The following is a 23,156-nucleotide window of genomic DNA, read 5'->3' on the forward strand; positions in this document are numbered from 1 at the left end:
TCACACTTCCTTTGCGGAAGTGGAAGCGCCACCGTCGACAGCGTCCTGCGCCGCCGCAATGGCCGCTCTCTGTTCAGCGGCGGCGCTACGCGTAAAACGTCTTGTCGACGCTGGAAACTCGGGGATTGGCTCAACCGTCCTCTTGCGTTTAAGTTTTCGGTTCTCCGTGAGAACACGCTGACGGTTGAGCTCTTTCCCCTCCGCAGTCCTCTTCCACTTATAATAATGGATGATGATTTCTCCCTGCAACATTATAAAAAAAAAAGCTTTGAGCATATCGTGCATGAAAAATATACGTACGATTATTTTTTTGGAGGAACGATCAACCGCGAAGCATGGATTTATCAACGTGTTTACTTCAAGAAGAAAACTTCTGTTCGACTTTCAAGGTCTTCCTAGAATCCAACGATCGAAAATAGTGGTAGATCTCGAAGCGATGATTACTCGAAAGAGCAGTGATAATAGAAATAATGATAATAAGCAAGAAAAAAGAAGAGGAAGAAACTGACGATGAAATTGAACTTACCCTGGTCTTCTCCGGCAAATATTGTTTTCTTAAAGAGGCAAAATCCTTGCCGTGTACTACATAACCTGCAGCGAACAGCTCCTGAAAAATATAACATAATATTATAGAATATGATCGTGATCTCTTTTCACCTGGTTAACACCTTAACCTACAACTACGGGCATAGCCCGCGTAGTACGCTGATCGGGCCAAATATAAACATTAGCGGCGGCGCCCTTTTAAATTTATAAATATTTGTGGAATATTGTATTTATACAGTATATATATAAAAAATATTATAAATATTATATATATTTATACAAAAATCAGTAATACAAGATGCGATACAATTCGAAACATTCCGGTCGGTAATATTTACGATTGGCCCGATCAGCGTATTACACAAGTCGAATCGAATGGCTCGAAGGCTGCGCGAGCATGTTTACGTTTTCGGCCTAAAAAATTCTCGAACGTTAAATCGTAGGTTAAGGAGTTAAATGTAGAAGCTACCGTTATTAGAATATATATCGCCGGGCCGAGAATTAGAATTTCGCGAATCTCAAGTTCAAGCAATCCCTCGAATAACATGTACGAGAAACTTTAACGCGACATATTAATTTTGACATAATTACTATGATTAACATAACCGCGCGGTGTCGTTGCAATGGTAATGGAAATCGTACAATATTTCATAAACAATAATAAGTATATCATAATTTTGCGTTTCGATAATAAGACCAACAACCGGGAAATTTTAGTATTATTGGCAAATTTTTATTACCATACATACATCGCGTACATCGTGAATATTTAAAAATGTTACATTCGATATGATTATACGTATAAAATAAATGATTAACGAAAAATGTATAATTTCATGGAAATTCTTAATAAAAATAAAAAAAATTGAAGAATTGAGCGCACACCTTTCAAAATGCAGCAACTTTTTAAAAAAAAAAATCAAAAACTCGTTTTTTTTTCAACTTTTTATTGGGCCTATAACACGGAAATGAAAAAATTTTGAAATATAAAATCGTAGATAACTCGGTAACTTGTATGCATGCTGAAAAATCTATTGGAAATGTTACTTTTTCTTTCTTTTTGGTTATCCCAAATAATAGCAAAATTAATAACACCCGTTTCAGCAGACAGGGTCTAGTAGACTAGATGCTCTATCATCTGAAAAATATTCGAGTTGCTTAGTCCAGTTTTAAAGTATCCTCAATTTTGTGAGACTTCTACTCGTTCTTAACACTGGTCTTTTACTGAGCTCCGAGCATGACAGATTCTCTACAACAATTACAAGACTGAATTTTATTCAAACTCTTCGGCAATTTTATTATAATGAACGCTTGATTCAAGAAACTTTTTAACATTTTTTTTAAATTTTTAAAAATTTTCTTTTAATTTTAAAAAATCCTTTTTTCTATGAAGGGTATGCGATGAAAATGTAAAGCCATTTTATTTTCTGTCGATTATCCTTTATTAAATTTGTCATATATTGCGACAGGTATGAAAAAATAGAATTATGTACATCTTATCTTCATTCGATACATTCATTCGACACGTTCATTCATACAACTAGAATTCTTCTCATTTGAAGAAACAACTATCTACCGTGCCCAAATCAGGTATTTGTATTATTGTACATTACAACTTTTCTATTTCTCTATTCTATAAACTAATATCGAACGGAAAACGCATGGTAATCGAGATCGATGAAATACTTTGAAGTACATATAATTATTACCATTACGAATATTACTCCACGTTAAAAATTCTAACATGTCGGAAAACTACCTTATAGTATTACAAAATTTAATATATTTTACGTCAGGTTTCACACAGTTGAATGAGAACAACGTCCCACACAAATAAAAGAAAAAACATAATAACAATATACAGTGGCCTTAATTAAATAAAATATCGCCTACCGTCACTGTACATTAAAAATATATACAATATATATAATATAGTACACGAAGCTTGTCAATAAGCAGTCAGTGAGCAAGTATCGAAATTAATGACGCCGATAACGCTTGGAGATTAAAATTATTTCACCGGGATCTATTCAATATCAGTCTTCAACGGTCTACTCAGCAACGCCATGCAGATATTCATTCATTCCTAATCGAAACGAGTGATTAATCTCGTTCTTGAACAGGTTCCGAAAAGTATGGCCTCCGGAATGCGTTTGCGGCGGTTCAAATGGTGTAAGGACGGTGGTGTATCACACTTCCTTTGCGGAAGTGGAAGCGCCACCGTCGACAGCGTCCTGCGCCGCCGCAATGGCCGCTCTCTGTTCAGCGGCGGCGCTACGCGTAAAACGTCTTGTCGACGCTGGAAACTCGGGGATTGGCTCAACCGTCCTCTTGCGTTTAAGTTTTCGGTTCTCCGTGAGAACACGCTGACGGTTGAGCTCTTTCCCCTCCGCAGTCCTCTTCCACTTATAATAATGGATGATGATTTCTCCCTGCAACATTATAAAAAAAAAAGCTTTGAGCATATCGTGCATGAAAAATATACGTACGATTATTTTTTTGGAGGAACGATCAACCGCGAAGCATGGATTTATCAACGTGTTTACTTCAAGAAGAAAACTTCTGTTCGACTTTCAAGGTCTTCCTAGAATCCAACGATCGAAAATAGTGGTAGATCTCGAAGCGATGATTACTCGAAAGAGCAGTGATAATAGAAATAATGATAATAAGCAAGAAAAAAGAAGAGGAAGAAACTGACGATGAAATTGAACTTACCCTGGTCTTCTCCGGCAAATATTGTTTTCTTAAAGAGGCAAAATCCTTGCCGTGTACTACATAACCTGCAGCGAACAGCTCCTGAAAAATATAACATAATATTATAGAATATGATCGTGATCTCTTTTCACCTGGTTAACACCTTAACCTACAACTACGGGCATAGCCCGCGTAGTACGCTGATCGGGCCAAATATAAACATTAGCGGCGGCGCCCTTTTAAATTTATAAATATTTGTGGAATATTGTATTTATACAGTATATATATAAAAAATATTATAAATATTATATATATTTATACAAAAATCAGTAATACAAGATGCGATACAATTCGAAACATTCCGGTCGGTAATATTTACGATTGGCCCGATCAGCGTATTACACAAGTCGAATCGAATGGCTCGAAGGCTGCGCGAGCATGTTTACGTTTTCGGCCTAAAAAATTCTCGAACGTTAAATCGTAGGTTAAGGAGTTAAATGTAGAAGCTACCGTTATTAGAATATATATCGCCGGGCCGAGAATTAGAATTTCGCGAATCTCAAGTTCAAGCAATCCCTCGAATAACATGTACGAGAAACTTTAACGCGACATATTAATTTTGACATAATTACTATGATTAACATAACCGCGCGGTGTCGTTGCAATGGTAATGGAAATCGTACAATATTTCATAAACAATAATAAGTATATCATAATTTTGCGTTTCGATAATAAGACCAACAACCGGGAAATTTTAGTATTATTGGCAAATTTTTATTACCATACATACATCGCGTACATCGTGAATATTTAAAAATGTTACATTCGATATGATTATACGTATAAAATAAATGATTAACGAAAAATGTATAATTTCATGGAAATTCTTAATAAAAATAAAAAAAATTGAAGAATTGAGCGCACACCTTTCAAAATGCAGCAACTTTTTAAAAAAAAAAATCAAAAACTCGTTTTTTTTCAACTTTTTATTGGGCCTATAACACGGAAATGAAAAAATTTTGAAATATAAAATCGTAGATAACTCGGTAACTTGTATGCATGCTGAAAAATCTATTGGAAATGTTACTTTTTCTTTCTTTTTGGTTATCCCAAATAATAGCAAAATTAATAACACCCGTTTCAGCAGACAGGGTCTAGTAGACTAGATGCTCTATCATCTGAAAAATATTCGAGTTGCTTAGTCCAGTTTTAAAGTATCCTCAATTTTGTGAGACTTCTACTCGTTCTTAACACTGGTCTTTTACTGAGCTCCGAGCATGACAGATTCTCTACAACAATTACAAGACTGAATTTTATTCAAACTCTTCGGCAATTTTATTATAATGAACGCTTGATTCAAGAAACTTTTTAACATTTTTTTTAAATTTTTAAAAATTTTCTTTTAATTTTAAAAAATCCTTTTTTCTATGAAGGGTATGCGATGAAAATGTAAAGCCATTTTATTTTCTGTCGATTATCCTTTATTAAATTTGTCATATATTGCGACAGGTATGAAAAAATAGAATTATGTACATCTTATCTTCATTCGATACATTCATTCGACACGTTCATTCATACAACTAGAATTCTTCTCATTTGAAGAAACAACTATCTACCGTGCCCAAATCAGGTATTTGTATTATTGTACATTACAACTTTTCTATTTCTCTATTCTATAAACTAATATCGAACGGAAAACGCATGGTAATCGAGATCGATGAAATACTTTGAAGTACATATAATTATTACCATTACGAATATTACTCCACGTTAAAAATTCTAACATGTCGGAAAACTACCTTATAGTATTACAAAATTTAATATATTTTACGTCAGGTTTCACACAGTTGAATGAGAACAACGTCCCACACAAATAAAAGAAAAAACATAATAACAATATACAGTGGCCTTAATTAAATAAAATATCGCCTACCGTCACTGTACATTAAAAATATATACAATATATATAATATAGTACACGAAGCTTGTCAATAAGCAGTCAGTGAGCAAGTATCGAAATTAATGACGCCGATAACGCTTGGAGATTAAAATTATTTCACCGGGATCTATTCAATATCAGTCTTCAACGGTCTACTCAGCAACGCCATGCAGATATTCATTCATTCCTAATCGAAACGAGTGATTAATCTCGTTCTTGAACAGGTGCCGAAAAGTATGGCCTCCGGAATGCGTTTGCGGCGGTTCAAATGGTGTAAGGACGGTGGTGTATCACACTTCCTTTGCGGAAGTGGAAGCGCCACCGTCGACAGCGTCCTGCGCCGCCGCAATGGCCGCTCTCTGTTCAGCGGCGGCGCTACGCGTAAAACGTCTTGTCGACGCTGGAAACTCGGGGATTGGCTCAACCGTCCTCTTGCGTTTAAGTTTTCGGTTCTCCGTGAGAACACGCTGACGGTTGAGCTCTTTCCCCTCCGCAGTCCTCTTCCACTTATAATAATGGATGATGATTTCTCCCTGCAACATTATAAAAAAAAAAGCTTTGAGCATATCGTGCATGAAAAATATACGTACGATTATTTTTTTGGAGGAACGATCAACCGCGAAGCATGGATTTATCAACGTGTTTACTTCAAGAAGAAAACTTCTGTTCGACTTTCAAGGTCTTCCTAGAATCGAACGATCGAAAATAGTGGTAGATCTCGAAGCGATGATTACTCGAAAGAGCAGAGATAATAGAAATAATGATAATAAGCAAGAAAAAAGAAAAGGAAAAAACTGACGATGAAATTGAACTTACCCTGGTCTTTTCCGGCAAATATTTTTTCCTCAAAGAGGCAAAATCCTTGCCGTGTTCTGCATAACCTGCAGCGAACAGCTCCTGAAAAATATAACATAATATTATAGAATATGATCGTGATCTCTTTTCACCTGGTTAACACCTTAACCTACAACTACGGGCATAGCCCGCGTAGTACGCTGATCGGGCCAAATATAAACATTAGCGGCGGCGCCCTTTTAAATTTATAAATATTTGTGGAATATTGTATTTATACAGTATATATATAAAAAATATTATAAATATTATATATATTTATACAAAAATCAGTAATACAAGATGCGATACAATTCGAAACATTCCGGTCGGTAATATTTACGATTGGCCCGATCAGCGTATTACACAAGTCGAATCGAATGGCTCGAAGGCTGCGCGAGCATGTTTACGTTTTCGGCCTAAAAAGTTCTCGAACGTTAAATCGTAGGTTAAGGAGTTAAATGTAGAAGCTACCGTTATTAGAATATATATCGCCGGGCCGAGAATTAGAATTTCGCGAATCTCAAGTTCAAGCAATCCCTCGAATAACATGTACGAGAAACTTTAACGCGACATATTAATTTTGACATAATTACTATGATTAACATAACCGCGCGGTGTCGTTGCAATGGTAATCGAAATCGGTATCGTTAAAACAGAAGAAAATAGAATATGATTATTGTTGTATCACTCACCCTGTCATTTGTGGACCATTTCGCCGTCAGCGTCTGCGGAGGCCCATGTTTTTTCATATGAGCCAATGCCGTAAGCGGCTTGTACCGATTTTGGTGCAGGCAGTCACTGAAGTATTGGTCCGCCATACCGGATGCAGAGTTTTCCAGTGCCTCGTTAAAACTGATACCCTTCTGGCACTGCGTTTCGCACAGCAGAAATCTTGCGTACCGAGTGTACAATGAGTACCAGAGGGGTACTTCGGCGGGTGGTTTCCAGATCGGTTCGTCCTGCTCGCCGTATTCTACGAGGGCCTCACTCTTATCCCGGCACTCAGGTATAACTGCTGCCCTTTCTTTATAAAATTCCACCGTGTTCTATTAAAAAAAAAATGACATTTTAATTAGTTCACTGTAGACGCGACGAAATTCCGATTTCTTGTGCACGGCAAAATCGTCGAGACTACCGCAAAACGCGACGCGCAGAAATAATTCAATTTAACGTTTTCCTTTTTTGTTCATTTTCACCGATAGACGATTAAGATGATTTTATTCAGAGAACACTGTCTTTTCTAACACTTGGCCAACCGAACTGGCAGATTATGATTAATGAAAAATTAAAAAAAGTATGAAGTATATAATATATAAAGTAAATATAATAATATATGAAGTATAAGTTTGCTTTATAATTTTTGTTTTTTAATCGAACGAAATATTTTAATTTTACGAACATTTCTGAGGTTTCTAGCGCGGCCGTGGAAGCATTAAGAAAGAAATACAGCGGCGAATAAATACGAACCTTTTTCGGCGACTTTTTCGACGAATTCCTCCGGTTCTTCCTGTTACCCATCTCACAGAACTACGCGCACTTCTTTCGATTTCAAACTCGTTCCGTCAAAGACAAGACTGTTTATGATTACGCGCACTTCTTTCGATTTCAAACTCTCTCCGTCGAAGATAAGACTGTTTATGATTACGCGCACTTCTTTCGATTTCAAACTCGCTCTGTCGAAGACAAGACTGTTTATGATTACGCGCACTTCTTTCGATTTCAAACCCTATCCGTCGAAGACAAGACTCTTTATGATTAAGATAATCGTCGCGCCAGCTTATATATGCTTACCATCCCTCAGGTATTCGAAAATGCACGTGGTCCACCCTCACCCCCTCCACGTATCCTATATTTTTGCCAATAGCAAAGGATCTTTATGGAAGGAGGTACGCGTCCTCTTTATCCTTGCCTGCAATAAAGGATCATTATGGAGGGGGGCACACGAATTTCGATTTTCCGAAGCCGCCGCTCCTGCTGGCGCAGGTAAATTTCTATTAATTACCCCGGGCCGGCTGTAATGGAATGCGACGCTAATCGTACCATCGGGGAAAACACGCAGAAACGCGTCCGTCGCATACTGCAGATTGATGGACGAGTTTTCTTTTTTCTTTAAACAATTGTTTTAAACAATTTGTTAATACATGCACACGGTTATTGAAACATATAGGTAAGCTTTGGAAAAAAAGAGCGATCGGAATAGAAGAAAACAGATTCAGCTATCGAGGATTAATTGATTCGAATAATTATATTATTATATAATATTATATATACGAGCCGTTTATTTTTAAAGTGGCTTAAGTCACTTTACCGTAATGAAAAGTGTTTATACGAAATTATTTATACTGAGAAAAATATCAGTATCCTGAGATAACAAATACAAGAAAATCTTCTCGAAAGTTAGCATCCATATTTTGAAAAAAATAATGAAAGTAACGGTAGTTGTAAATAAAACTTAGTATGATCTTTTTATCTGTAAACAATTTAGAGCGATATCGAAATTCAGAATCCTAATATTTGGGAGATGGATGTGTTTAGCTCTTAACAGTATCGCAAATATGTTTAATTGGAAAACGGTGCAAGTCCAGCTTAGATTGAAATTATTTTTAATCGTATGGTAAAATTTAATTCCGACTGCTGTTATGCTGAAACAAATGTGATGGTTTAACATCGTGTCCGAAATGTGTAGGGTGTTTTTATCTATCTATCTATCTATCTTTGATATTGGTAATCGGTTATTGTACAATATTTCATAAACAATAATAAGTATATCATAATTTTGCGTTTCGATAATAAGACCAACAACCGGGAAATTTTTGTATTATTGGCAAATTTTTATTACCATACATACATCGCGTACATCGTGAATATTTAAAAATGTTACATTCGATATGATTATACGTATAAAATAAATGATTAACGAAAAATGTATAATTTCATGGAAATTCTTAATAAAAATAAAAAAAATTGAAGAATTGAGCGCACACCTTTCAAAATGCAGCAACTTTTTAAAAAAAAAAATCAAAAACTCGTTTTTTTTTCAACTTTTTATTGGGCCTATAACACGGAAATGAAAAAATTTTGAAATATAAAATCGTAGATAACTCGGTAACTTGTATGCATGCTGAAAAATCTATTGGAAATGTTACTTTTTCTTTCTTTTTGGTTATCCCAAATAATAGCAAAATTAATAACACCCGTTTCAGCAGACAGGGTCTAGTAGACTAGATGCTCTATCATCTGAAAAATATTCGAGTTGCTTAGTCCAGTTTTAAAGTATCCTCAATTTTGTGAGACTTCTACTCGTTCTTAACACTGGTCTTTTACTGAGCTCCGAGCATGACAGATTCTCTACAACAATTACAAGACTGAATTTTATTCAAACTCTTCGGCAATTTTATTATAATGAACGCTTGATTCAAGAAACTTTTTAACATTTTTTTTAAATTTTTAAAAATTTTCTTTTAATTTTAAAAAATCCTTTTTTCTATGAAGGGTATGCGATGAAAATGTAAAGCCATTTTATTTTCTGTCGATTATCCTTTATTAAATTTGTCATATATTGCGACAGGTATGAAAAAATAGAATTATGTACATCTTATCTTCATTCGATACATTCATTCGACACGTTCATTCATACAACTAGAATTCTTCTCATTTGAAGAAACAACTATCTACCGTGCCCAAATCAGGTATTTGTATTATTGTACATTACAACTTTTCTATTTCTCTATTCTATAAACTAATATCGAACGGAAAACGCATGGTAATCGAGATCGATGAAATACTTTGAAGTACATATAATTATTACCATTACGAATATTACTCCACGTTAAAAATTCTAACATGTCGGAAAACTACCTTATAGTATTACAAAATTTAATATATTTTACGTCAGGTTTCACACAGTTGAATGAGAACAACGTCCCACACAAATAAAAGAAAAAACATAATAACAATATACAGTGGCCTTAATTAAATAAAATATCGCCTACCGTCACTGTACATTAAAAATATATACAATATATATAATATAGTACACGAAGCTTGTCAATAAGCAGTCAGTGAGCAAGTATCGAAATTAATGACGCCGATAACGCTTGGAGATTAAAATTATTTCACCGGGATCTATTCAATATCAGTCTTCAACGGTCTACTCAGCAACGCCATGCAGATATTCATTCATTCCTAATCGAAACGAGTGATTAATCTCGTTCTTGAACAGGTTCCGAAAAGTATGGCCTCCGGAATGCGTTTGCGGCGGTTCAAATGGTGTAAGGACGGTGGTGTATCACACTTCCTTTGCGGAAGTGGAAGCGCCACCGTCGACAGCGTCCTGCGCCGCCGCAATGGCCGCTCTCTGTTCAGCGGCGGCGCTACGCGTAAAACGTCTTGTCGACGCTGGAAACTCGGGGATTGGCTCAACCGTCCTCTTGCGTTTAAGTTTTCGGTTCTCCGTGAGAACACGCTGACGGTTGAGCTCTTTCCCCTCCGCAGTCCTCTTCCACTTATAATAATGGATGATGATTTCTCCCTGCAACATTATAAAAAAAAAAGCTTTGAGCATATCGTGCATGAAAAATATACGTACGATTATTTTTTTGGAGGAACGATCAACCGCGAAGCATGGATTTATCAACGTGTTTACTTCAAGAAGAAAACTTCTGTTCGACTTTCAAGGTCTTCCTAGAATCCAACGATCGAAAATAGTGGTAGATCTCGAAGCGATGATTACTCGAAAGAGCAGTGATAATAGAAATAATGATAATAAGCAAGAAAAAAGAAGAGGAAGAAACTGACGATGAAATTGAACTTACCCTGGTCTTCTCCGGCAAATATTGTTTTCTTAAAGAGGCAAAATCCTTGCCGTGTACTACATAACCTGCAGCGAACAGCTCCTGAAAAATATAACATAATATTATAGAATATGATCGTGATCTCTTTTCACCTGGTTAACACCTTAACCTACAACTACGGGCATAGCCCGCGTAGTACGCTGATCGGGCCAAATATAAACATTAGCGGCGGCGCCCTTTTAAATTTATAAATATTTGTGGAATATTGTATTTATACAGTATATATATAAAAAATATTATAAATATTATATATATTTATACAAAAATCAGTAATACAAGATGCGATACAATTCGAAACATTCCGGTCGGTAATATTTACGATTGGCCCGATCAGCGTATTACACAAGTCGAATCGAATGGCTCGAAGGCTGCGCGAGCATGTTTACGTTTTCGGCCTAAAAAATTCTCGAACGTTAAATCGTAGGTTAAGGAGTTAAATGTAGAAGCTACCGTTATTAGAATATATATCGCCGGGCCGAGAATTAGAATTTCGCGAATCTCAAGTTCAAGCAATCCCTCGAATAACATGTACGAGAAACTTTAACGCGACATATTAATTTTGACATAATTACTATGATTAACATAACCGCGCGGTGTCGTTGCAATGGTAATGGAAATCGTACAATATTTCATAAACAATAATAAGTATATCATAATTTTGCGTTTCGATAATAAGACCAACAACCGGGAAATTTTAGTATTATTGGCAAATTTTTATTACCATACATACATCGCGTACATCGTGAATATTTAAAAATGTTACATTCGATATGATTATACGTATAAAATAAATGATTAACGAAAAATGTATAATTTCATGGAAATTCTTAATAAAAATAAAAAAAATTGAAGAATTGAGCGCACACCTTTCAAAATGCAGCAACTTTTTAAAAAAAAAAATCAAAAACTCGTTTTTTTTCAACTTTTTATTGGGCCTATAACACGGAAATGAAAAAATTTTGAAATATAAAATCGTAGATAACTCGGTAACTTGTATGCATGCTGAAAAATCTATTGGAAATGTTACTTTTTCTTTCTTTTTGGTTATCCCAAATAATAGCAAAATTAATAACACCCGTTTCAGCAGACAGGGTCTAGTAGACTAGATGCTCTATCATCTGAAAAATATTCGAGTTGCTTAGTCCAGTTTTAAAGTATCCTCAATTTTGTGAGACTTCTACTCGTTCTTAACACTGGTCTTTTACTGAGCTCCGAGCATGACAGATTCTCTACAACAATTACAAGACTGAATTTTATTCAAACTCTTCGGCAATTTTATTATAATGAACGCTTGATTCAAGAAACTTTTTAACATTTTTTTTAAATTTTTAAAAATTTTCTTTTAATTTTAAAAAATCCTTTTTTCTATGAAGGGTATGCGATGAAAATGTAAAGCCATTTTATTTTCTGTCGATTATCCTTTATTAAATTTGTCATATATTGCGACAGGTATGAAAAAATAGAATTATGTACATCTTATCTTCATTCGATACATTCATTCGACACGTTCATTCATACAACTAGAATTCTTCTCATTTGAAGAAACAACTATCTACCGTGCCCAAATCAGGTATTTGTATTATTGTACATTACAACTTTTCTATTTCTCTATTCTATAAACTAATATCGAACGGAAAACGCATGGTAATCGAGATCGATGAAATACTTTGAAGTACATATAATTATTACCATTACGAATATTACTCCACGTTAAAAATTCTAACATGTCGGAAAACTACCTTATAGTATTACAAAATTTAATATATTTTACGTCAGGTTTCACACAGTTGAATGAGAACAACGTCCCACACAAATAAAAGAAAAAACATAATAACAATATACAGTGGCCTTAATTAAATAAAATATCGCCTACCGTCACTGTACATTAAAAATATATACAATATATATAATATAGTACACGAAGCTTGTCAATAAGCAGTCAGTGAGCAAGTATCGAAATTAATGACGCCGATAACGCTTGGAGATTAAAATTATTTCACCGGGATCTATTCAATATCAGTCTTCAACGGTCTACTCAGCAACGCCATGCAGATATTCATTCATTCCTAATCGAAACGAGTGATTAATCTCGTTCTTGAACAGGTGCCGAAAAGTATGGCCTCCGGAATGCGTTTGCGGCGGTTCAAATGGTGTAAGGACGGTGGTGTATCACACTTCCTTTGCGGAAGTGGAAGCGCCACCGTCGACAGCGTCCTGCGCCGCCGCAATGGCCGCTCTCTGTTCAGCGGCGGCGCTACGCGTAAAACGTCTTGTCGACGCTGGAAACTCGGGGATTGGCTCAACCGTCCTCTTGCGTTTAAGTTTTCGGTTCTCCGTGAGAACACGCTGACGGTTGAGCTCTTTCCCCTCCGCAGTCCTCTTCCACTTATAATAATGGATGATGATTTCTCCCTGCAACATTATAAAAAAAAAAGCTTTGAGCATATCGTGCATGAAAAATATACGTACGATTATTTTTTTGGAGGAACGATCAACCGCGAAGCATGGATTTATCAACGTGTTTACTTCAAGAAGAAAACTTCTGTTCGACTTTCAAGGTCTTCCTAGAATCGAACGATCGAAAATAGTGGTAGATCTCGAAGCGATGATTACTCGAAAGAGCAGAGATAATAGAAATAATGATAATAAGCAAGAAAAAAGAAAAGGAAAAAACTGACGATGAAATTGAACTTACCCTGGTCTTTTCCGGCAAATATTTTTTCCTCAAAGAGGCAAAATCCTTGCCGTGTTCTGCATAACCTGCAGCGAACAGCTCCTGAAAAATATAACATAATATTATAGAATATGATCGTGATCTCTTTTCACCTGGTTAACACCTTAACCTACAACTACGGGCATAGCCCGCGTAGTACGCTGATCGGGCCAAATATAAACATTAGCGGCGGCGCCCTTTTAAATTTATAAATATTTGTGGAATATTGTATTTATACAGTATATATATAAAAAATATTATAAATATTATATATATTTATACAAAAATCAGTAATACAAGATGCGATACAATTCGAAACATTCCGGTCGGTAATATTTACGATTGGCCCGATCAGCGTATTACACAAGTCGAATCGAATGGCTCGAAGGCTGCGCGAGCATGTTTACGTTTTCGGCCTAAAAAGTTCTCGAACGTTAAATCGTAGGTTAAGGAGTTAAATGTAGAAGCTACCGTTATTAGAATATATATCGCCGGGCCGAGAATTAGAATTTCGCGAATCTCAAGTTCAAGCAATCCCTCGAATAACATGTACGAGAAACTTTAACGCGACATATTAATTTTGACATAATTACTATGATTAACATAACCGCGCGGTGTCGTTGCAATGGTAATCGAAATCGGTATCGTTAAAACAGAAGAAAATAGAATATGATTATTGTTGTATCACTCACCCTGTCATTTGTGGACCATTTCGCCGTCAGCGTCTGCGGAGGCCCATGTTTTTTCATATGAGCCAATGCCGTAAGCGGCTTGTACCGATTTTGGTGCAGGCAGTCACTGAAGTATTGGTCCGCCATACCGGATGCAGAGTTTTCCAGTGCCTCGTTAAAACTGATACCCTTCTGGCACTGCGTTTCGCACAGCAGAAATCTTGCGTACCGAGTGTACAATGAGTACCAGAGGGGTACTTCGGCGGGTGGTTTCCAGATCGGTTCGTCCTGCTCGCCGTATTCTACGAGGGCCTCACTCTTATCCCGGCACTCAGGTATAACTGCTGCCCTTTCTTTATAAAATTCCACCGTGTTCTATTAAAAAAAAAATGACATTTTAATTAGTTCACTGTAGACGCGACGAAATTCCGATTTCTTGTGCACGGCAAAATCGTCGAGACTACCGCAAAACGCGACGCGCAGAAATAATTCAATTTAACGTTTTCCTTTTTTGTTCATTTTCACCGATAGACGATTAAGATGATTTTATTCAGAGAACACTGTCTTTTCTAACACTTGGCCAACCGAACTGGCAGATTATGATTAATGAAAAATTAAAAAAAGTATGAAGTATATAATATATAAAGTAAATATAATAATATATGAAGTATAAGTTTGCTTTATAATTTTTGTTTTTTAATCGAACGAAATATTTTAATTTTACGAACATTTCTGAGGTTTCTAGCGCGGCCGTGGAAGCATTAAGAAAGAAATACAGCGGCGAATAAATACGAACCTTTTTCGGCGACTTTTTCGACGAATTCCTCCGGTTCTTCCTGTTACCCATCTCACAGAACTACGCGCACTTCTTTCGATTTCAAACTCGTTCCGTCAAAGACAAGACTGTTTATGATTACGCGCACTTCTTTCGATTTCAAACTCTCTCCGTCGAAGATAAGACTGTTTATGATTACGCGCACTTCTTTCGATTTCAAACTCGCTCTGTCGAAGACAAGACTGTTTATGATTACGCGCACTTCTTTCGATTTCAAACCCTATCCGTCGAAGACAAGACTCTTTATGATTAAGATAATCGTCGCGCCAGCTTATATATGCTTACCATCCCTCAGGTATTCGAAAATGCACGTGGTCCACCCTCACCCCCTCCACGTATCCTATATTTTTGCCAATAGCAAAGGATCTTTATGGAAGGAGGTACGCGTCCTCTTTATCCTTGCCTGCAATAAAGGATCATTATGGAGGGGGGCACACGAATTTCGATTTTCCGAAGCCGCCGCTCCTGCTGGCGCAGGTAAATTTCTATTAATTACCCCGGGCCGGCTGTAATGGAATGCGACGCTAATCGTACCATCGGGGAAAACACGCAGAAACGCGTCCGTCGCATACTGCAGATTGATGGACGAGTTTTCTTTTTTCTTTAAACAATTGTTTTAAACAATTTGTTAATACATGCACACGGTTATTGAAACATATAGGTAAGCTTTGGAAAAAAAGAGCGATCGGAATAGAAGAAAACAGATTCAGCTATCGAGGATTAATTGATTCGAATAATTATATTATTATATAATATTATATATACGAGCCGTTTATTTTTAAAGTGGCTTAAGTCACTTTACCGTAATGAAAAGTGTTTATACGAAATTATTTATACTGAGAAAAATATCAGTATCCTGAGATAACAAATACAAGAAAATCTTCTCGAAAGTTAGCATCCATATTTTGAAAAAAATAATGAAAGTAACGGTAGTTGTAAATAAAACTTAGTATGATCTTTTTATCTGTAAACAATTTAGAGCGATATCGAAATTCAGAATCCTAATATTTGGGAGATGGATGTGTTTAGCTCTTAACAGTATCGCAAATATGTTTAATTGGAAAACGGTGCAAGTCCAGCTTAGATTGAAATTATTTTTAATCGTATGGTAAAATTTAATTCCGACTGCTGTTATGCTGAAACAAATGTGATGGTTTAACATCGTGTCCGAAATGTGTAGGGTGTTTTTATCTATCTATCTATCTATCTTTGATATTGGTAATCGGTTATTGTACAATATTTCATAAACAATAATAAGTATATCATAATTTTGCGTTTCGATAATAACACCAACAATATTACCATACATACGTCGCGTTCATCGTGAATATTGAAAAATGTTAAATTCGATATGATTATACGTATAAAATAAATGATTAACGAAAAATGTATAATTTCATGGAAATTCTTAATAAAAATGAATTGTTTCTCGTTATGTTACATTATCTGCTACAATATTTTAAAACTGTTTTCTTTCTTTTATTTCACTTTTTTAATCAAATGAATAAATATCTATACAGGGTGGTCCACCTAAATAAAGCCACTTATAAATATCTCCTCTAATTGCGGGAGTACAAAAAGAAATTTCTCTCACTCTACGTTTCGAGAAATGTATCGAGGCAAAATAACACACTCGAACACGAGTTTCGGGGTTCGAGTATGTTCGTGTTTCGATTTGAACGCTTCTCCAAGCTGGAGCGAAGGGAAACGGACGAATACGCTACGCCCTTGCATCTTGTAGTTTTCGTATCGCGAAGATTCGGAAAACGGAGATTCGATTGAGCCTAAGTAGATGTTTCGCCGCGATCTAAATCGTAATAATAATAATAATAATAGTAATAATAATATCGTGGCGAATCGGCGGCGATGCGAAGAAAAACGGAGCTTCCCCGGCGCGTGAAACTCGATTTACCCTCTCGCTCGTGAAAGTCACGCGTAGGAGATGAGAACCGCTGGAATCGCGATCTACCGATCTGCTGAAATTCGCCACGCGAATTTCACGTGACTCGTCGTCAGCGTGGCCGCGCTAATACCAGAAGAAAACTGGACGAAACAACGCGGCGCTCCGACGAGAGGCACCGTGACAATGCGCGAGATAAGATAAGCCCGGAGGATAGGTCTATCGAAGGCATCTTCTTTTCGAAGTCTCCTTGCGATCCAATAACTGTATCGCGGCGCGGCGTTAAATCGGTTCCAGGGGTTGTGATGTAATGAAACAACTGGTGTTATCGGTGGTCGAACATTGCCGGCTTTTTAATCAACTAGATTCTTACATAAATACGCATTGAAACGAGGAGAGAGAGAGAGAGAGAGAGAGAGAGAGGAGTTTTAAGGAATAAGGTAAGGTGGTTCGCTCGAACCGTCTACGGTGCTTAAGGACTAGAAAAATTAAAGAAAGCCAAAAAAGTTTCACTTTTCCGACGTTGTTTTTCGTTTCATTCGGTATAACTTCCATCGATGCGCGCGTTCTCCGGGATAACCTATTTCGAGTTCGGAGAAATTCTGTGCTTATTACTGTACAAAGTTTTGGGACGGGATTTAATGGTTTTTCATTAACTGCGGCATTGAAATTGAACGCCCGGCACCGGGCGGTGACACATCGTCGTCGCACGGCTCCGCCGGCCGATAATAAAAGTTTACTGCGTACCGACGAGGAACAAAGATGGCGACGGTAATGGCGCGCCGCGCGGTCGTCGCTCGATAAAATACGACACCCTAAAAGTGACGTGTCCAGGGGTCGCAGCGAACGATCGCTGCGAAAATAATGTCATAACGGTTTATTGCAATACGGCTGTTCAGGTAAAATCCCTCCTAGTCGATATAGGTGGTATTGCCGGCCAGGTATAAGACGATTGCCGCGCTGTCCCAGTTAATTACACTGCGTATTGTTATTGAAAAGGTTTACCTTGAAACGTGTACAATCATGAATAAGGGTGTAAACTTACAAACTAAGGTATTGCCGTTCCGAGGATCGGCTTACGTGTTAACGATCGAGTTCGATAGAAAAACAAGGTAGACACACAGGAGAGATATACACGAACAATTAATATGCACTTATCCCGTCGCTTGTTGTATTTTTTTTTATTCGTAGGTTTGATTCTGCGTTTCGTTCGCTTATACGAGAACGACCGGAAGAGACTTATTAGGCTTCGGTTAAATTTGTTAAATACAATTCGTGACGAACCGGCTCGATGCTTGTGCCTTCGATAATGGCGCAAGATGTTTCTTTCTTTTTTTTACGATTTTTAGTACGATTACAGTACGTTTCGTAACGCAACAACGATTTCTTTCACCGCGACGCATCCTCCGTTAAGGGAGGAAAGCGTCGCGAACGATTACATATCGCAGGAAATACATCGAGTAGAACTCGTTTGTAATTTCGAATAATCACGAGACGAGGTCGGTGGTTCTTTTTTTATTAAGGCGAACGCCTGGTTCCCGCGGGACGCTTTGATACCGAATGAAACGAACGCGAAACTCGCGATCCATTCGTGACTGGATTCGCGAAGGTTTTTCGAAGATCGAGCGAAATTCTGTTATTGCCCGACAAATGCAAAATGTGTTGTCATTGTTTAGACGACGTTCGCGTATATACGGTATGTATATATAATACAGATTAAGAGAGAGTACCGAAGGTCGAGATTTCTTTCTGAAATTTGTATACGATCGAAGAGATACTCTCCTCTCCAGGATCATATTTTAGTCTGTACAATAGACGTGTGCGCCGGTGTACCACCACGAACAACGTTAAACAGCTACAGGGTGAAAAAGAAAATAGCTATCGTTACCCTGCGTCGATTCTGTGCTTATATTTTTTTTTTGTTTACTCGGAAATTGCTCGTGAAACGGTATGATACAGAATGCGCGGTAAGATCTCTCTTCTATGCATCGAACGGAATGCGATTGGCAGTATAGCGCTACCGATACACCTCGCGAATCAGTTTGTTTCGCAAACGGCGACGCCACGCGCTTGCGATCCGGTGCGAAACACGCGCAAGGGATTCCTGTTCGAGCGAGCGGACTCGCCGCTCGGCTAGAAGATGAAGGAATTTGTACATCGGTTGAACCGTTCTCAGGCTCAGTCTCGTCTGCGCCACGTGAACTTCGCCCTTTGCGTAGTCGCCTCGGCTGGGACCGGCGTCGGATGCGAATACTGGCAAGACGGTTTCGTGCAGAACGGATGGTACTTGCACTGCTGCGTCGGATGGGAGAACACGCATCCCAGTTTTGTGCAGGCCAGTCCGAATTTGCATTTAGGATGTCTGTACGCACACTTGTCTCCGAATTTACAAGCAGGAAACGCGCTGTAATGTAAACAAGAGGACTGTCAGCTTTGCAGATATGTTGGACAAATATTTGTAACAAACAAGAGGATCCTCAAAAATGGGCAGACTCTGAGGCTCCTCTGGTCAATTTGAATTCATTCATTTTAATGCACAGCTTTTAAAACGGAATAGCTTTTTCAGAATTTAGCCAAGCGATTTAAATTTTTTGGGGACGTTAGAGAGATTGGTTCGCTAGGCAATGGATAAAAAATTGTTTGAGGACAATTGCAATGTTCAGAATTGAGAGAAATACAAACCTGCACATAACAATGGGATGAAGGTACGCGCATTTGCTTCCTAACGTACAGTTCGGCCAATATCTGCACTTCTCCTTCGACTTGTCTAACACTGTTACCGCGCTTTCTGTTGTTGTTGTTGACTTTTTGTCTAAATCTGAAACAGAGACATGAAAAGTACATGAAATTTTCATTCTTGCACGATAACAATTCGTCGTCTCAATTTATTGTGTCACTTACGTTTGGCCAACAATGGGTTTGTCAATACAGTACTGGTCTTGATATCTGCAGGACTGGGTGAATGAGATCTGTTATATACTATGGGACTTAATTTTCTTCGTTTCCTCGGTACCTCCTCAGTCTTCTCGACATTCTCGGTGTTACAGTTTTCATTATTCTCTTCCGCTCTTTCTTTTCCATTCGCATCCATCTCACCATCCACTTCGGTTACTTGAAAAACAGATGTTTCTGACTCATTCTGGGCATATACATCATTTTGTGTTGTTAAAAGCACAAGTTCATCGTCTTCATTTACCTTCGAACACGATTCATGGAAATAGTGTTAAGGACGGCTAAAGTAAGTGAAGCGCTTATAAATTTAACTAACTGCGGCTACGGTTAACTACCTCCATTTCCAGTCGTTCGTCGTCGTCGGATACAGCTTTCTCCTTGATAAGGTTGTTGTTGTATCCGTTCAGGGTGACTAAAAATTTTTGGTTGTCGTCGCTTCTTTGAAACAACGACATTACCACGCCCATATGCTCCTCAGTAACCGATTGTTTTACATCTACAGATCGTACAATACTAAATGTATTAGAGAAAGAATTTTAGGTGTTGTACGCGTTCGTACCTGCCTAGAAACAAACATACTTACAAGGCTTCAATTTCGTCTCGGAAACATCGGTATTTAACTCGACCTGGATCTTTTCCATGACCAATCTCTTATTAGAATTGAGATGTACCGACAAATTTTGTCCTACTTCTCGAACGACGGTCGGCTTAAGATGTTTCAATGTTTGCTTCTTATCCTGCAAGCATAAATTAAGAGAGATTAATGTACAATATAATGATAGAAAAGTAATTCCCTGACCGATTTGTTATTTTATACAAACCAATAGAGATGGTTCAGGATTCTTTTGAGTAACAACTGACTGGTTGGCTTCTGCAACCGCTCGTAACAGCAAGGATTGCGTGGCACGTTTCTGCGTTGGCTGCAGAGGTTTCAGCGGTCTTGGAGTTACGATTACTTTGCTTGGTATCTTAGTATCTTCGATGTCTTCTGCATCGCTGGACTCTTTACTAGTTCTTTCCGACAACTTCAATCGTTTTCTTTCAGTCTTTGCTGGAGTAAGTTTATTTACGGCTATTATGTGAGATTTAATGGGACCAGAAATTCCGGTAGATTGATCGTCATTGTCTAACTCTTCTTCTGCCCCCAAGTTGAGATAATCATCGTCTTCGCTACTCTGAGAACGTCTATTTATTAAATTGAAACCACCTTTAACTGTCACCGGTCGAAAATTGTTTTTCAACGGTCCCAGTCTAGTTTTAATGTTTTTGTTGTTACTTAATGTATCCCGATCTTGCTCCAACAGTTTACTTTTGAATTCCATCGACTCTTTGACTCCCAATTGTTTCTGCAACCTATCGGTACGCGCGATCCCTAAACGATCTTTAATCGTACTCGCCGGTTTTCCAACTGATTTTGATTTTACAGTAGAGTTCACCTTATCTCTTAATTCTACATTTTTAGAAATTTTGTCAACTTTGGAGTTGCCCAAACGTGTCTTAACATCACTGCTAATTTTATCAGAATCATTATGTTTCGACTCGGCTTCACGGTTTCTCCTTGCACGTTCGTCCGTCTCAAAATTTCTTCCTCTTTGGAAATTATTGTTACTACGAATGCCATCGAACCTGTGCTTTTCTACACGCTTTTCATTCTGTCGGTATCGGTTGTCATTATCCGTCTTATCTCTGTGAACTTCAAATTTCTTTCTGGGAGACACTATACCAAGACGATTTTTCACAGAGACAACAGATGTAACTTTTGGTTTATTGATACAAGATTTTAATTTTTTTACATTGTCTTCCGTTATACTTTTCTCGTCATCTTCAATCTTCGATCGCTTCGCTTCATTTTGTTTCTTATCCGAGTTATCGCGAATATTATTTGCTGTATCCAACGGTCTTTTCAGTGTTCTGGATGAGGGAACATCTGCTTTTACTTCAATTCGAGAATCCCCCAACCTACCACCAGAAGTCTCGATAGCAACTGGTTCCTTATTCGCATTTCCCGCTTGACTATCGTTTGGCTGTATTTTCTTTGATACAGTTTGATGAGAATCGCTGTGATCCAATCCAACGTCTGATTTAGCGTCATGACCTGCACTTTTTACAGACTTTTCTACACTTTTGGCTTGACTTGTATCTAATTTTTGACTAGACACAGATGGTTTTCCACTTTGTTTATGGAATGATTTATCATCCTTTGTACTCTTATTGGAAGACCTCTCCAGAGGTTGATTAACGCCCTGATCTTCTAAAAAGGAGGTCGTTGATGTCTTTTTCTTTTTCCTTTCTTCCTCTTGTTTAACCACAACTGTAGGCACAAATTCCCTTAATGATTTTCTTTTAGCTACCGTGACCTTCTGCAATTTCTTTAACACTTGGTCATGAAGCCAGTCTACAAACGGAGTTGTACAATTCTCTAGAAACAGATATAGATCATCGTGCATTTGTTGACGAGACTTTTTATTTACAACCATTACTAAAATATAATCTGGTAATTCTTCGTCGTATCTAACTCCTAATTCTAGTAATTTAGCACGAATGGCACTCTGAAAAAAGAATGATAAAGCATTCTTATTACTATGTCAACACCAATAACTCACAGAATATAATTTCTTGATTACGTTGATTTTAAACTGCAGAAGAACGGCTATCTTAAGGTATCGTTATCTGCATCGTTACACATACAATACTTTATATATTTTACATCATGTCTCGATCTTCTTATAATGATAATCCTTAAATTATGTAAAAGTATGAATAAATCTACTATAAGATTTATTTATTGTCATTGTGTTATCTTACACTCAAAATTCTTTAGGCTAACGCTACAAAAATTATTCCAAAGTTGATAGAACAACGATAGCAAATAATCGTCAGACAATTAATTAATAATTTTACAAGATGTTTTGCTCGAAGCAATTACAAACGGTCCGATAGCTAGAAAGATATAAAATGCCATAATAAAAGCGTAGATCGTTCACTTACTCGCAGTTGATTTGTAACTTCTATTCCTCGTATGTCCATGGCTGACAATTACATTAAACCTTTCAATAGTGTAGAATAAGAAAATGGTTTTTGAGACAAGAAACAGACAATATTAACGTCGTTCAAGAATAAAAACATCCTCTATCTGCCACGAAGGATCATGGATCAGAGATCAGAATGCCTCCTTCCAATGAAAAGACCCTGGTGCAATCAAGCTAGGAAACTGTGCAG

General features: G+C 37.3%; 3 protein-coding genes across 3 annotated transcripts; all 3 read right to left on the reverse strand.

The window, feature by feature from the left end:
* Window positions 1–7,737, reverse strand: LOC143262224 (uncharacterized). The gene is made up of 6 exons (XM_076528099.1): window positions 7,481–7,737; window positions 6,706–7,059; window positions 5,996–6,076; window positions 3,262–3,342; window positions 527–607; window positions 1–243 (listed from the first exon to the last, which is right to left on the reverse strand). The coding sequence occupies exons 1-6, from the start codon at window positions 7,529–7,531 to the stop codon at window positions 1–3; spliced, it is 891 nt and encodes a 296-aa protein (XP_076384214.1). The 5' UTR covers window positions 7,532–7,737.
* A 2,564-nt stretch (window positions 7,738–10,301) lies between these two features.
* Window positions 10,302–15,303, reverse strand: LOC143262225 (uncharacterized). Its single transcript, XM_076528100.1, has 5 exons — window positions 15,047–15,303; window positions 14,272–14,625; window positions 13,562–13,642; window positions 10,828–10,908; window positions 10,302–10,544 (listed from the first exon to the last, which is right to left on the reverse strand). Exons 1-5 carry the CDS (start codon window positions 15,095–15,097, stop codon window positions 10,302–10,304), a joined length of 810 nt encoding a protein of 269 aa, XP_076384215.1. The 5' UTR covers window positions 15,098–15,303.
* Window positions 15,304–18,147: 2,844 nt separating this feature from the next.
* LOC143262234 (uncharacterized) lies at window positions 18,148–23,127 on the reverse strand. Its single transcript, XM_076528129.1, has 7 exons — window positions 22,926–23,127; window positions 20,759–22,486; window positions 20,521–20,674; window positions 20,273–20,433; window positions 19,887–20,181; window positions 19,668–19,803; window positions 18,148–19,389 (listed from the first exon to the last, which is right to left on the reverse strand). The coding sequence occupies exons 1-7, from the start codon at window positions 22,962–22,964 to the stop codon at window positions 19,164–19,166; spliced, it is 2,739 nt and encodes a 912-aa protein (XP_076384244.1). The 5' UTR covers window positions 22,965–23,127; the 3' UTR covers window positions 18,148–19,163.
* Between the last annotated feature and the right edge of the window lie 29 nt (window positions 23,128–23,156).

This window comes from Megalopta genalis, unplaced genomic scaffold, assembly GCF_051020955.1.
Source record: "Megalopta genalis isolate 19385.01 unplaced genomic scaffold, iyMegGena1_principal scaffold0100, whole genome shotgun sequence".
NCBI classification, from domain to species: domain Eukaryota; kingdom Metazoa; phylum Arthropoda; class Insecta; order Hymenoptera; family Halictidae; genus Megalopta; species Megalopta genalis.